The 13,503-nt window shown below is 47.2% G+C and overlaps 2 protein-coding genes across 2 annotated transcripts in view; both read right to left on the reverse strand.

Annotated features, from left to right (window-relative positions):
* LOC112816740 (HORMA domain-containing protein 2-like) overlaps positions 1-7,813 on the reverse strand; it is a 38,472-nt gene extending 30,659 nt beyond the window's left edge. The window contains 1 exon segment of the mRNA XM_073887027.1: positions 7,243-7,813. Within this exon segment, the coding sequence (XP_073743128.1) occupies positions 7,243-7,813 (571 nt within the window).
* DSCAM (DS cell adhesion molecule) overlaps positions 1-13,503 on the reverse strand; it is an 822,687-nt gene that overhangs the window by 783,364 nt on the left and 25,820 nt on the right. The window lies entirely within an intron of this gene.

Consider the following 13,503-nt stretch of genomic DNA (forward strand, 5'->3'; position numbering starts at 1 on the left):
CCAGGTCACCCACCCCAAGCCTGAGAAAACAAGGACAACCAAAGCAATCAACGGCAGTGGCTGAAACTCCAGTAAAGAAAAATATAAAACCTCCAGGTTCTTTACCATGGCAGGGCTGCCATGCAGAGGATGTCCACTCATGAGATACTTCTGCCTTCACAACACTCACCCGCAACCAACCTCAGGCCTCTGTCTCTCCCTTCTCTTTCTCCCCATGAGCTCATCACCTACAAAGGGAATGTTTTGTGTCTCTATGATCACCAACTGTTTGAGGTGTTTGGTGAGTTGGTGATTACTATTGAACTCCAATTTGGACAGCACAGGAAGCAACGAAGAGAGAGAGAATGGGGAAAAGCCACCTTCCTGCCTGTATCTGGACCCTGAGTGTTGCTAGAGAAAATCACACAACTGGGCAAATTTGTGTCGTAACAAACATGTGGTCACTAAGCTACACAGGGCCCTCTGCGTCCCCAAGGAGAGGTCCCTCTCCCTCTCTCCAAAATGGCCCCTTTGCCTTCCGCAATCTCTTTAAGCCTCAAACTCCTCATTCTCAGGAAACAGTCTTCCCTCCCTCTTTAAAGAGAAAAGTGGGAAATAGCTTTTAAAAAATCCCTTTCACTGCCTCGCCACACCTCCTTCTACAGACGCTGCAGAGTCTGGTCCACTCTTCCCTCAAAGGGTTTCAAATGGACAGGATGCTGTCCAGTACAAGGCACCCTTCCTCCGCTGTATCCAGAGGGAGATGGGGGGTGCTGATCTGTCCAGTACAAGGTACCCCCTCCCTCAGCTGTGCTCATACAGAGTTGGGGGGACTGGCTCCTGCAGTTCTGAGAGTGAGCATGGCTTTGCCAATGCTGGGTTGGGTTTGGAATCAGGAGAGACCCAAGCCTTCAAACCTTCCTTCACAGAGGTTGACAAAGCCTGGGGATGGATGTAGTGCGGGGTGGTGAGACTTGAGCGTTGGCTTCTCCCTTTCTCTTGACTATCTGGTTCCTCCTGGATCCTCGCCTCTCCATCACCCCTGGCTCTCTGTTGACTCAGGTCATCATCTATATGCTCGGGTCCTCTCACAGAGTGGAGCACTCCCTGTGTCCCCACCACCCTCCACTACTGAACAATTTCCCTTGCCCCTATTCCCAGCAAGCATTCCCTGGGGAGATGCAAACATCCCAGGCTCTGTGTCTCCATTTCTCAGACGCTCCATAACCCAGTCTGACCCCCTCCGCCTGTCCCATTCCTCTTGATTTTCTGCCATCCATGGAAGCTGCTTCTCAGTCTTCTTTACTGGGTCACCTTTCTCTGCCCAAACCCCAAATGCTAGTGCTTTTAGGGATTCTAACCCAGGCCCTCTTCTTGGTTCACTCTACACTTGCCCTTTAGAGACCTCAGGCACACCCCCTGCCTAAATTACCATCTACAAGCCAACTGTCCCCTCCACTCACATGTATCTCCTGAGTTCCAGGAGATACTCCTGAGTTGCCCCAGCTGCTACACGACAGTCCACTTGAAGGAACTCATAGGCATTTTAACTGATCAGGACCCCACCGGAACTCATACTCTCTCCTTCCTCACTCACCAAACTGCTCTGACTCCAATGTTCCCTGCATCAGGGACAGACACATCCGCCCCGCTATCCAAACTAGACTCTCCGAAATACATCTCGAATTGGCTCACTTCTCCCCAGCGGCATTGCTCAGCTAGTCCAAGCCCCCAGTGTCTCTCCTCATGAGCTGTAACTGCCTCCTAAATGGCCTTCCAGAATCAATTCTTGCTCCTCACAAACCCATCCTCTACTCTGCTACCTCCTAAAATAACCTGATTACTCCCTTGCTTAAATCTTTGAGTAACTACCCAATAGCCTTTGACTAAAACTTAATCCTTGATATGAGCCAGCCACCTCTTTACAATTTGGCCACTGCCCATGCCTCCATTCCCCTGTGTCCCTCTCCCCCTTGGGCAGATTCCTTCTGTTCACTCATCCATATCTCCTCCCCACCTGGTTCTCCGAGCAGTATTGACTGTATCGATGAGGTGCCTGTGCCACCTGACTTCTGGTGGGCTCAGGGCAGCAGGAGCCCACATAGGAGATCAGAGGTGAGTAGGAGCGTGGAGTCATTTATGACTCTGCTGGCTCACTCCCTGAGGGGTTTCCTTAGCTTGCATCCATCAACCAAAGGTCACCTGTCCTGTCAAAGTGGCCCTCTCCTTCCAGGTCCTGGAAACTGAGCCATCACGCTCTGACCCCACCAAGCATCTGGACGGTGACAAGTTGGCCATCGCAGGAGCCGGGGCACCCCACCATCCTTTGTGTGCTCCTAAGACCCAGACCACACCTTCATACATGGTCCCTTTATTAAACATTCCTGGTGCTTTCTCATATTAGAGTGTCATCACTTTCCTGCTGGGGTCCTGCTAGTGTACCTTCATCCTCTGCCACTCCAGGCCTGCTGACCTTTCCTCAGATCCTTTAGCATGCCATGTTTTATATCCCTAGAGGTCGTACCACAATCAAAGCTGGTCTTTCTGCCCTGCCTGATCCACAGGCTAGATTAAGTACCCCACAACATGCTCCCAAAGTGCAGTCAACTTCGGTGCTGATGCCTTCTGAAATACTACCATTCCTATCTCAGGGACCATGTAGGTGGCACCCAATTCCCTCAGTGCCTGGCACCCTGTAGGAACTCGATAAATAGTGTTAACCAACAAACTCATCTCTCCAAGTTTACCGTCTCCTGGTGAATATCTGATGATATTTAATGTTCCATTCTAGCTCTTGTATAATATACGTAGCATTGCTATATAAGTAGCTTTGGATAGCCTTAGGTAAAAAGTAACATCATTTACTTCTAAATTCTAGAGGTATTCAAAACTCAACCTTTATTCTGGACCTCAGTCATGAGGTCCAAAAAAATTATGAATGTTACAATATGTACAGACATATTTAAAGGCTGGATCACATTTGTTTCATCATCCTAAGAAATTAGTTTTGCATAGCAGACTCCGGGTAATATATAATGAAATGCATCATAAATATATGATTCGTGTTCATTATTATTGAGCTCTGTTGCTGGCTGACCATATGGCATCCAAATTTCTTCACTATAAGGAAACATCTACGTCCTATAAACCTGGAGGCTAAACATGGGTTCTCATACCTGCTTCCTTCCAGATCAGCCTCCTGTGCCTTTGGATGGCCACTTAGGAACCAATTCTTGTCACTGGTTTTTTGAGTACCCATCACTGCTATCAACCAAATTGCGGGCTCTTGGTCTTCCCACCCTCACACCCCTCTGGGGGACAATTCTTCTGTCCCCACCTCCACCGAAAAGCTTCAGTCAACTCCTTGGACCTGCTCACTCCAGAGAAATGACAACACTCACAGCTCTTTGCCAGCACATCAAGAAGGGGAAAACCTTGGCTTGCTCACGGACCAGGACACATAAGGATCCAAAGGTAACAACAACATGAAAGTGGCCGTCTTGCCAGTGGATAGAGAAGGAGAGCAAAGCCAGAGCCACAGTGGCCACAGTGCCAGAACACAAGAGAAGAAAGAAGAGAAACAACAGGCTGGGAAAGGATGGGGGGTGGTGCTGAAGAGGGGACAAAAGCCTGGATTCTATCCACCTTCCTCCACCATCCACCAGAGGGGCACTTGTACACATTGTATGATTGTGAGCAATGTTGTGTTTCATAAGCCACCAGTGTCCCTTGGCTACATGGAGGGTTTTGTTTGGCTTCTGTTGTCTGTAGTGGATGCTATAATCTGCTGCCCAGATTCTCTTTTCAGGATTCGAGTACTCAGCCCCTACTTCCCAGGCATGTTGCCTGCTGAGACCTCATAGCAGAGTCCCTTCAGGGAATTGACCTCAGCTAAAAGAAGACATCATTTATCTGATGACTAGTCAAAGGCAGCGGGGGACACCAGCCCAACCCCGGACAACTCTGAGGGTCACCTCAGCCACAGAGTTACTCATGAGATCAGCTCAGGCTTCTCTTTTGCCCAATCCTCATGGCTTCATTTCCTCACAGGTGTGGCTCCTAAGAATATTTCCTCCAAATTTCTTGCATGTAAATCTTCCCAGGATCTGTCTCCCTGGATCCGACCTAAGACATAAACCCTCACGGCTAAAATACTGAAGCAATGGAGGCTCCATCCTTATCGTCCTTCAATCAGTCAGCATCCCACTTACCAGGCCTCAGGGAGACCAGCAGGCCCAAATCTGCCCAGTAAAGCTGACCTTTGACCTTGAGATCCCAGGCAGTCCTGGCCTTTATACAAGAACTGCTATAATATTGGGCGCCTGGGTGGCTCAGTCGTTGGGCGTCTGCCTTCGGCTCAGGTCATGATCTCAGGGTCCTGGGATCCAGTCCCACATCGGGCTCCTTGCTCCGCAGGAAGCCTGCTTCTCCCTCTCCCACTCCCCCTGCTTGTGTTCCTGCTCTCACTGTCTCTCTCTCTGTCAAATAAATAAATAAAAATCTTTAAAAAAAAAAAAAAAGAACTGCTATAATATTAAAGTTGAAAAAGGCTTTGGGGGTCACACATTCACCTGCTGCTCGGTGCGGGCTGGAATCATGCCCAGAGCACATGCCATCCACAGATGGCTGGCCCTCTGCCTTGCGTAGTGGTGTTACCCATCCAGACCACCAAATCCACCCTCTTCAACCTGTGTCAAGCCTCTTTCATCTCAGACTGACCATTCCCAGGGCCACCTGGCCGCCTCTGAACAATCTCTGATGTCCCTTTTCTCACTGGCTGAGAGCCCTGCCCACCCTAACAGTCTGTTTGCATCCGTCCAGCTCTGGTTAGTTGGGATCCGGACCAAAATGCTCAGGGTGCCCCAGGACAGCACAATCACCACCACAGGAGAGACAAGAGGAAGCATGTGTCCCCCTGTCCCAGGGCAGGACCAGCTGCCCAAAAGACAAGGGGCAGTGTCGGTGTGGGTTCCCCAGACGCAGATCCTAATTCAAGAGTTCAAGTGCAACATATCTACTGTCCCTGCCACCCAGGGAAGTATACTGTCAAGTCTTCTGTCAGAGTGAGCCTGGAGCTTCATCCTGCAGGAAAACTCTGAGAAGTAGTACAAGTCACACACCCAGAATTCTTACTTGTGGTGGGAGGGAGTCAGGTTATTTATACACCCACTGCCATGGACTGGGTACTTGTGCTGTCCCCCCCACCCCAATTCATATGTTGAAATCCTAACCCCCAATGTGACGGCATTAGGAGGTAGGGCCTTTGGGAGGTGATTAGGTCATAAGGGTCAGGCCCTCATGAATGGGATCAGGGTCCTTCTACAAGAGACCCCAGAGAGCTCTCTCTCCATCTTTATCTGCCATGGGAGAGACCTCACCAGAACCTGACCACGCTGTCATTCTGATCTTAGACTTCTGACCTCCAGAACCGTGAGAAATACATTCTTCTTGTTGATAAGCCACCATGTCTACAGTACTTTGTTATAGAAACCTGTACTGACTAAGACTCACCACCAATCATGGGTTGTTGGTTGAGGGCTGCTGGGTGGGGGTTAATTCTCTGAAACTTCCAGCCTGCCCTACGTGGACAGACCAACCTTGCGGGCCAAGCCCACAGGCAGTAGGAGGCAAATGCTGGCAGCTGGAAATCCTCAGATTACACTGACACAGGAAGATCTGGACACCTGGGCGGGCATCAGTCCAGCACCTGCTAGGGCCAGGGAGCACTTTAGATGACCAGCACGCCCCGTATCCTGGTCCACTGCACACCCCCCCTCCTGCCACGGTATAGACTCATTAAGCCTGCCACCCTACTGTGGTTGTTGATGCAGGTACTATGATGGACTTCAACAACCAGGCAGAATATGCCAGAATGTAAGGCAAGTCGTTCCGGTGCTAATTTCTAAATCTGACCACCCACCCCTGGTGACTTCTACCTTACTCAACTTTCTCCACACTTTGCTTAAAAAAACAACAGGAAAAAATGAGCAAATGGTTTGAGTGGACATTTCACCTCTAATGTGTATACACAAACAGCTAGTGAGCAGATGAAAAGATGTTTCATGTTCTGTCTTTAGGGACATGCAAATGAAGACCACCATGAGATAGCACTTCGCACCCAGTCGAAAGCTCTAATAAAAAAGATAAACAAAACCAGTGCTGACAAAGAGGTGGCGGGGCTGGAACCCTCCAACACTGGTGCTGGGAATACAGAGCGGCGCACCCATTGAGGAAAACAGCTTGGTAGTTTCTTAAAAAGTTCAACATACGTTTACCGCATGACCCGGATATTCTGCGCCAGTACACACCCAAGAGAAATGAAAACATATGTCCACACAAAAGCTGCCGCATGAATTTTCATAGCACATTCTTCATAGTAGCCAAAAAGCATAAACTACCCAAATGTCCATCAACTGGAGAATGGATAAACAAAATGTGGCCCATCCATATGAGAGAATATTATTTGGCAATAAAAAGGAGTGAAGCAGTGATATGTGCTACAACATGGATGAACCTCAAAAACATAATGGCAAGTGAAAGAAGCCAGTCAGCGGACCATAGATGGATATGAAATGTGTGGAAAAGGCCAATCTATACAGAAGGTGGAGTAGAGATCGTTACCCAAGGCTGGGGCTAGGGGTGGGAATGGCGAATGCCTGCAAATAGGAGTGAAGCATATTTTGGGGTGGTGCAGGAATATTCTGGGGTGCTTCTAAAATTAGGTTGTGGTACTATCTGTACAACCCTATAAACTTACCAAAAATCAGTGAATTGTACACTGCAAACAAGTGAATCGTATGCCATGTAAATTATACCTCAATAAAGATGTTAAAAATATAAAAATAAAATTAGGAAGTAGGTAAGTAGTAAATAAACTGAGCTTGTGGTCACCCAGCACAGACCCCCACCCCACCTCAGACTGTGTCTGTGTCCCCAGTGAGATTTCAGGTTCCTTGTCAACTGGCATTTTCATCTTTGTTATCTTCAGAGCAGAGTTCCTTGCCTATAGCAATCACTCAACAATTCTTTGTTGAACGGAACCCTAGTGGAGGGAGGGGGAGGCTTTTTTCTGGACATCAGAATAATGCTTTAGAAAAAAAGGTTTCACAAAACCCTTTCCCCAAATGGTCCCTTGTAAGTGACTCACCACATCTAGGAAAAGTGCAATGACGTGGGTGTGAGAAGCAGACATGACATTTAGCTAAAGACCCAGCAAATCAGTCTTTGGGGGAAAAACAGTAAACAACCATCAGCAGCGAATACGGTGTTGCCTCCTGATTTCGGGCCAGCTGACAGTGGCATTCCAGAAGGGGCAGCCATGCGTCCGCTGCTGCCCAATGCCCGAGGCTGCTGGCTCCTTCGCTGAAACCATCAGATTATGGCCCACACGGCTGAACTTGGGGGGCAAGGAACACAGCTGAAGCTGTTTTGCATTTTCATCTAAAGGCTGCTGTGCATGTCCTTGTGGACAACAGTGACATACGGAGCCTCCATCCTGATGAACTCTGTCCCCGGACCCCTCAGAAGCTCCCGAGTAGCAAGCATTCCACACCCTGCGACCGCACACAGTAATATTCTGGGGAGAGTCCTCCTGGATGAATGTAAACTGTTGGGTTTTCTCTGGAAAGGGACTTATATTAAAAGAGAAGGATTCATTTGGGAGCCCTCCTTGGCCCGGGAGGCCCAGCCTACTCTTGACGGGGAGCTTCTGAACCAGGAATGTAGGTGGGTGGGTAGAGTGTCTAGACTGTGGGGTCTGAGATCGGGTCCTGGCCCCATCAGTTACTAGCTGCCCACCCGTAGCCTCCCTGGACCTGTTTTCCCACTTATGCATGAGGTCATTGCCTGTTTGCAATGAGATGTACCATGACTGATGGCATCGTGTGGGAAATACTCAGCTAGGTGCTGGGAGCCCCCAGGGAAAAGCAGATCATTAAGTTAAATGAACAGAGACCCTGGTGCAGCCAGTCATCAAAGGTGTGCCCTTGGTTGGGGTTTCAAAAGTCTTTTCCAGGGAGCGTCTGCCAGAGAGGAGAGAGTCTGATTCATCTTTGCATGCTTGAAAACACAGTCTCACAAAGGAAGAAAAAGAGGCCCATATGATATTTGAAACTCAGACCAACTTTTTGAGGGAATTATGTCTTAGAGCCCCAAAATTAGCATCTGTGGCTCTGTGTTTTAGAGAGCCATCACTTCAAGTAAGACTATCTTCTTCAAATTTTACCCTCCAAGAATAAATCCTGACTTCCCTTGGCCAAGTGTCTGATACCTACCAAATGCTCAATACTGACTGTTGAACTAAAATTGACTTAATTATTCCTACAAGTTCACCAACATGAATCATGAAGAGAAACTGTATTATAAAGAGATTATTCCACCCAAAGATAGGCCTAGACAAGGACAGATTCTTTCCTCCAGGCACCGGAAAGGGAGCCCCGAGACTGTGGAGCAGTGGCCTGGGGGTTGGGGAAGCAGAAAAGGAAGTCTTCAGACGGGATGAATCTGACACTCCAAGAGAAACAGGGTAAAAGAGGGTGAGCCTGGAGACCAAGACGGACTGCTAGTCAGTTCTGGGTCGCTTCTCAGGTCTGGCTTTACTTTCTCAACTTGAGAAATCTGTATGTCGCGCTTAACCTCCCTTTGGGTTGAGCCAAGCAGAGTACATTTCTCAAAGATTCACATGGGATCTCATATAAGACAGGAACCTGGATCATCACAAGTCCAACTTGGTTCTGGTTCTGGCCTTTCTCACTTCTTACCCCCTTTGGCTTGTGATTCACAATTGCTATGTTCTCCATCTGAGGCACTGGTGCTCCAGTGAAAATATAATATTCTCTCTCCATCCTCCAAACTCCTGGTATTGGGGAGTAGAAGGGATGGCTTATAAAGAGGGGGGAAATTTTAGATGGGAAAAAATAACCAAGAATGGGCAGAACCAGAGTAATATAACAAATAGGTGGTAGCAGAAATCCCTAGCACTTAACCTCACAAAATCTTCACCTACACAGCCACTCTTCATAAGAAACAAACTTTTTCACTTTCGCTGTGGGTGCTTAGGGCAAAGACCATCATACCAGAGCACCCCAGGCGGCTTCCCAGGTAACCTCCTGGTGCCCACACCAGGGCTTCAGCCCAGGAGCCCACATGCTACACCTTAAAATGTCCCCCAAAACCCATACAACCATCCCTGCCACAACGGCATGCAAAGACGACCACTCCCAGAGCTCCTAAGACACCTGGCTTCCCTCCCACCTCCTGCACTCTCTTTAAAGATATATCTGAACCATTTTTACCCACATCTTACGGCATGGCTATTTGTGGGGGATGGAGGGAAGATAGCATTTGGTTGGGACTACTGACTATTCACTTTAGAAGTGACTCTGAGTTCCAAGGGGACATGTCTCGACAACTGAGCATAGAGGTCTGAGACTCAGAGTAGAGCAGGAATTAGTTAGTCACGGGCATGCATCTTATCATCTAAAGAAAGAGCAGGGGATAAAGACAGAGAGGTTGAGCACTCAGGGGGCCTAATGCTGAAAGACCAGACATGTGCTGGCAAAGAAGACTAGAGAGACCGGAGAAAGCAGGAGAGTGAGGGAGCCTGGGAGCCAAGGAAGAGGTTGTCCCAGGGAGGAAGGGGACTCGACCGTGCTGAAAAAGACCATGAGGGCTTCATGTCAGCCAGCCACTGAATGGAGCAAGATGGAAGTCCCTGCTGGCCTGGGAGCAGTCTGTCTTAGCAGAGGGACAAGGCTGCGTAGAGCTGATAGAAGGGGTGTTGAGTGAATACAAGGTAAGGACGCAGGAGCAATGAGTGTAGACGTGTTTAGAGAAAGTCTGCTTCTAGTACAAGGAGAGGTAAGGGGGTAGAAGCAAGGGGAGTAAACAGCAAAGAGCAAATTTGCATGAAAATGCAGCCAAATACATAGTAAAGAATGTAAGAGGTGAGATTTTCATCCCACAAAAGGCTAAGTGATGAGCTGATTGAATTTGAAGCCACATTGCTTTGACCCAAAGACCATGGTCGGGCAAAAGGACGGAAGATGATGACACCAAACATATGGCTATTAATCTAAATAACTGAACTAGGAAAACAGGGGTGTGAAGCGGGCCTGATTCGCTGGATCTTCTGGTCACTTGCGATTTTCCAGCTGTCACATAGACACAGCTGAAATCCACTGCTCCAGCCAAGTGACCACATAATACCCAAGAGGAAGCGGAAAGCAAAGGCACTAATAAGCATATGTGACCAGAATGCAACTGGAACATTCTGAAACACAGCTTTTCTAGTGCCCCAAACAAGGGGCTGGGTGTGCCAACTGCACAATTTTCCTGCACATGGAGAACCACAGAACCATAACGCCTCTCCAGCTGCGTCCACGTCCAGGTGCACTTCTCAGACCCCTTTTAGAAAATGAGTTCAGTGTTCAACCTGATGCTACCATGCTTGAAGTTTTACCCATGTTGTCGTTGAAATCTTAAGAATGATCTGTGTGGGAGTCCCCCCTCCCAGCATAGTAGAGAAAGGATCAAAGTTAGAAATGTTGGAATCTCTTGTGAAAAGACTCACTATGAAAGGAAATACTGCTTTTGTTCAGTTACATCCAAGAACTGCTTTAAAAGCTCACACAAAGATGGGCACTGATGAGCAAGGGCGCTGTTTATCTCTACTGTGTTGGTGCTAAAGGCTTAACAGCAACATTGATAAATAACCCACTGACATCGAGAGATTTTAGTTAGTATTAGGGTAAAGAAAGAAAAGGATATAATGGAAGAACAAGATGAAACGCTGACTGGAGATTGACTGACTTGGAGCCACAGTCTTGCTGTTGAGTAGGCAGAAATAAAAACACTAGGACCATCCACAAGAAGCAACTAGGCCATCCAGTTAACAGGAGGTAGACCAGATAACTGAAATGCCCAGGAGCTTCATACACTGACTTTCAGTTATATAACAGCAAAAGGAAGCACTGTGAAGGCCTATTTATCTCATATTCTTATGAGTAAAAAAAACAGCAGTCACAGTGTTTAAAAACATGATTGCAATTTACAAGTTTAAAATAAGCACAAATTAAAAGCCAGCACTTGAGAAGAGTCACATATCAAATCCTCAAAACGTGAACTGACCTGCTCCTGCAGGAAATGCTCGAATATTATAGCAGAGTAAGGGGGCAGGAGTTTAGAGCTGAATGGAGAAAAGAGACCAACTGTCACCAATCGTGACCTTCCTCCTGCTGCCATGTTGTTTATTTCTAGATGCCGAAACAAAAATGACTGTGCACCGCAAGGGGCCCGTCGAGTGGTGCTTGGTAACTTCCTCAGGACAAACAGGAAGGGACAGACCACCACAAGATAAGGCTCTTTCTCCCCCCAATCAAAGCTCACTGGTTTCAGCTCAAAGGCTCCACTCCTGGAGGCCACAACCTGGGCTGACACAGATCATGCCTCAAAGGCAGGCTGCTGCCTCGTGGAGACCCGAGAACCTATTCAGGGAATCTGAGAGAATGGACATCCTTTTATCTCCCAAGATAAAGCTGGCACCAACCTCTGCTGGAAAAATTAAAAGACAACATTTCCCAACGCTAATCAATTCTCTTCCACTTAATGAGCACCAATGTGTGTGTGCTTCACAGATGAGAAAGTGGTAATAAGAACAATGTGACAATGTGACAAATGCCAGGATGATATCCTTTTTTAAGGTATTTTCACACGCATGATGACCCTTTGGTTTGATGCTTACGGTGACTTCATGAGGTACACATGAAAGGCCGTATGAGCCAGTACTTAGAGAATGGGTTACTAACACTGGTCCTGAGCTGGAAGAGCTGGGTTCAAACTGACCTTGAGCAATTTTTTCAACCTTCCTGTGATTCAGTTTGCTCATCATAAAGGGCAGAGAGCTATAAAAGAAAGGATTGCCGGTGAGAGATAAACATGAGCATCTTAGTACAATGCCTGACATTTAGTGAGCGCTCAGCAGACTGTCGCTCACTCTCATTATTATATTTGTTGTTGCTGTTGTTACCCCCACAGATAAGGAACTTGCTGAGACCCCACTAAGATCCCAGAGGCAAAGACTCAACCAGAAACAGAAGGATCCCAAAGTTAGAGACACAACCAGAGCTCCTACTCCCGGTCTAGCACTTCTTCTGATCTACCATGGAAAGAACTTAAAAAAAAAAATGTTTTATTAAAAGGTAGAGGCTTTGTGTTACCTGTGTATTTTATATAAATGGAAGCCAAAGTCCTATAGAAAGAGAAGCCCGGTTTGAAGCTTGGGTAAAGGGTACAAAAAAAAAAAAACGGTAGTGGTTTGTGCTTAGCTCTGCCCCTGACTATGTCAGGATGAAGTCAATTTAATGCAGTGCTAGAAGCCTTTCAGCCGCTCTAATGGAAAGGGGGGCTGATGACCTGATCAGGAGGTGACAGGAGGGAACGTGGTCACCCTCCTCACCGGATACCATCGGCACCTCCACCGGAACCAAAGTCCTAGCCCAGCGGACCACATTTTACGATTTTTAAAGCAACATAAGAGGGTTGTCTTCAAAACAAACCTATTTTCTTAAGACTACACACCTTGAGTCTCAAGAATATGGGCCCATATTTATTTTCTTTCTCTAATACTCAAATAACATTGCCAAGGGCTCAAACACACTAAAATTCTCCCAGGATACAGCCAGAATGCTTTCAGGAGAAGAAAATTCAAAACCCAAACCTACACATATCTCCCCGCTCTGCTCCCTTTCCAGTGTGTCTGTGATGTCAGAGGCTGGCATCAGAGGCAGATCCCACGGCTGTCAAAGTCATTCCCTTCACCTCCGCAACAGGGAAGCCTTGAAATCTCACACGGCCAAAGAACGGTTACCCTTATTTAAAGATATGCAATAAATTAGATTTTTTTTTTTCCTGGTGCCAACAATTAGGAATACATACTTCCCGTTCCTAAGCAATTTGAGGTTTAATTAGGATTCTCCAAGCCCCATTTGTCTTAACAATGTGACAGCTCCCTTCCCCTTGCACACCCACACTCTTCCTTCTTTTCCTGTCTTTCCCATTCGTAGCGTTTTATTCCGTAGAAATGCCAGGAGGGAAAAGGAAGCCTGTATAAGTGCAAATGAGAGCACTCGTTTCTTCTCTGAACACGCCACTTTCAAGGCACCTTTGATAAAAGGTTATTTTCCCTTGACTGACAGTTATCTCTAAGCTAATTATTAAAGTGTCTTATTAAAATGTGCATGTTTGAGGGGCTTCCGTGGGAGGCAGCGATGAAATCTCCCTGGAAGAAGATGACATCACAGGAATAATGTGCAGGAGAGTGCCCTGTTTGTCCATTTAAATTAGTTTTATCATCCATAACAAGTGTTTAAAAAGCAGAAAAGCAAGGGTGATGCATAATGCATTGTGTCATGATGCATAATAATTAGGCCTGCTCCCAGCCACCCCAGCTCCCAATACTTAAAAATCTCTCTGAGTAAGCATTTTGTTCTAAAGGCTTTGACAAAAATGCCATTTAGGGACTTTCAA

The sequence above is a fragment of the Callorhinus ursinus genome, unplaced genomic scaffold, assembly GCF_003265705.2.
Source record: "Callorhinus ursinus isolate GAN/ISIS: 27379988/994484 unplaced genomic scaffold, GSC_fseal_2.0 scaffold75, whole genome shotgun sequence".
Lineage (NCBI taxonomy): Eukaryota > Metazoa > Chordata > Mammalia > Carnivora > Otariidae > Callorhinus > Callorhinus ursinus.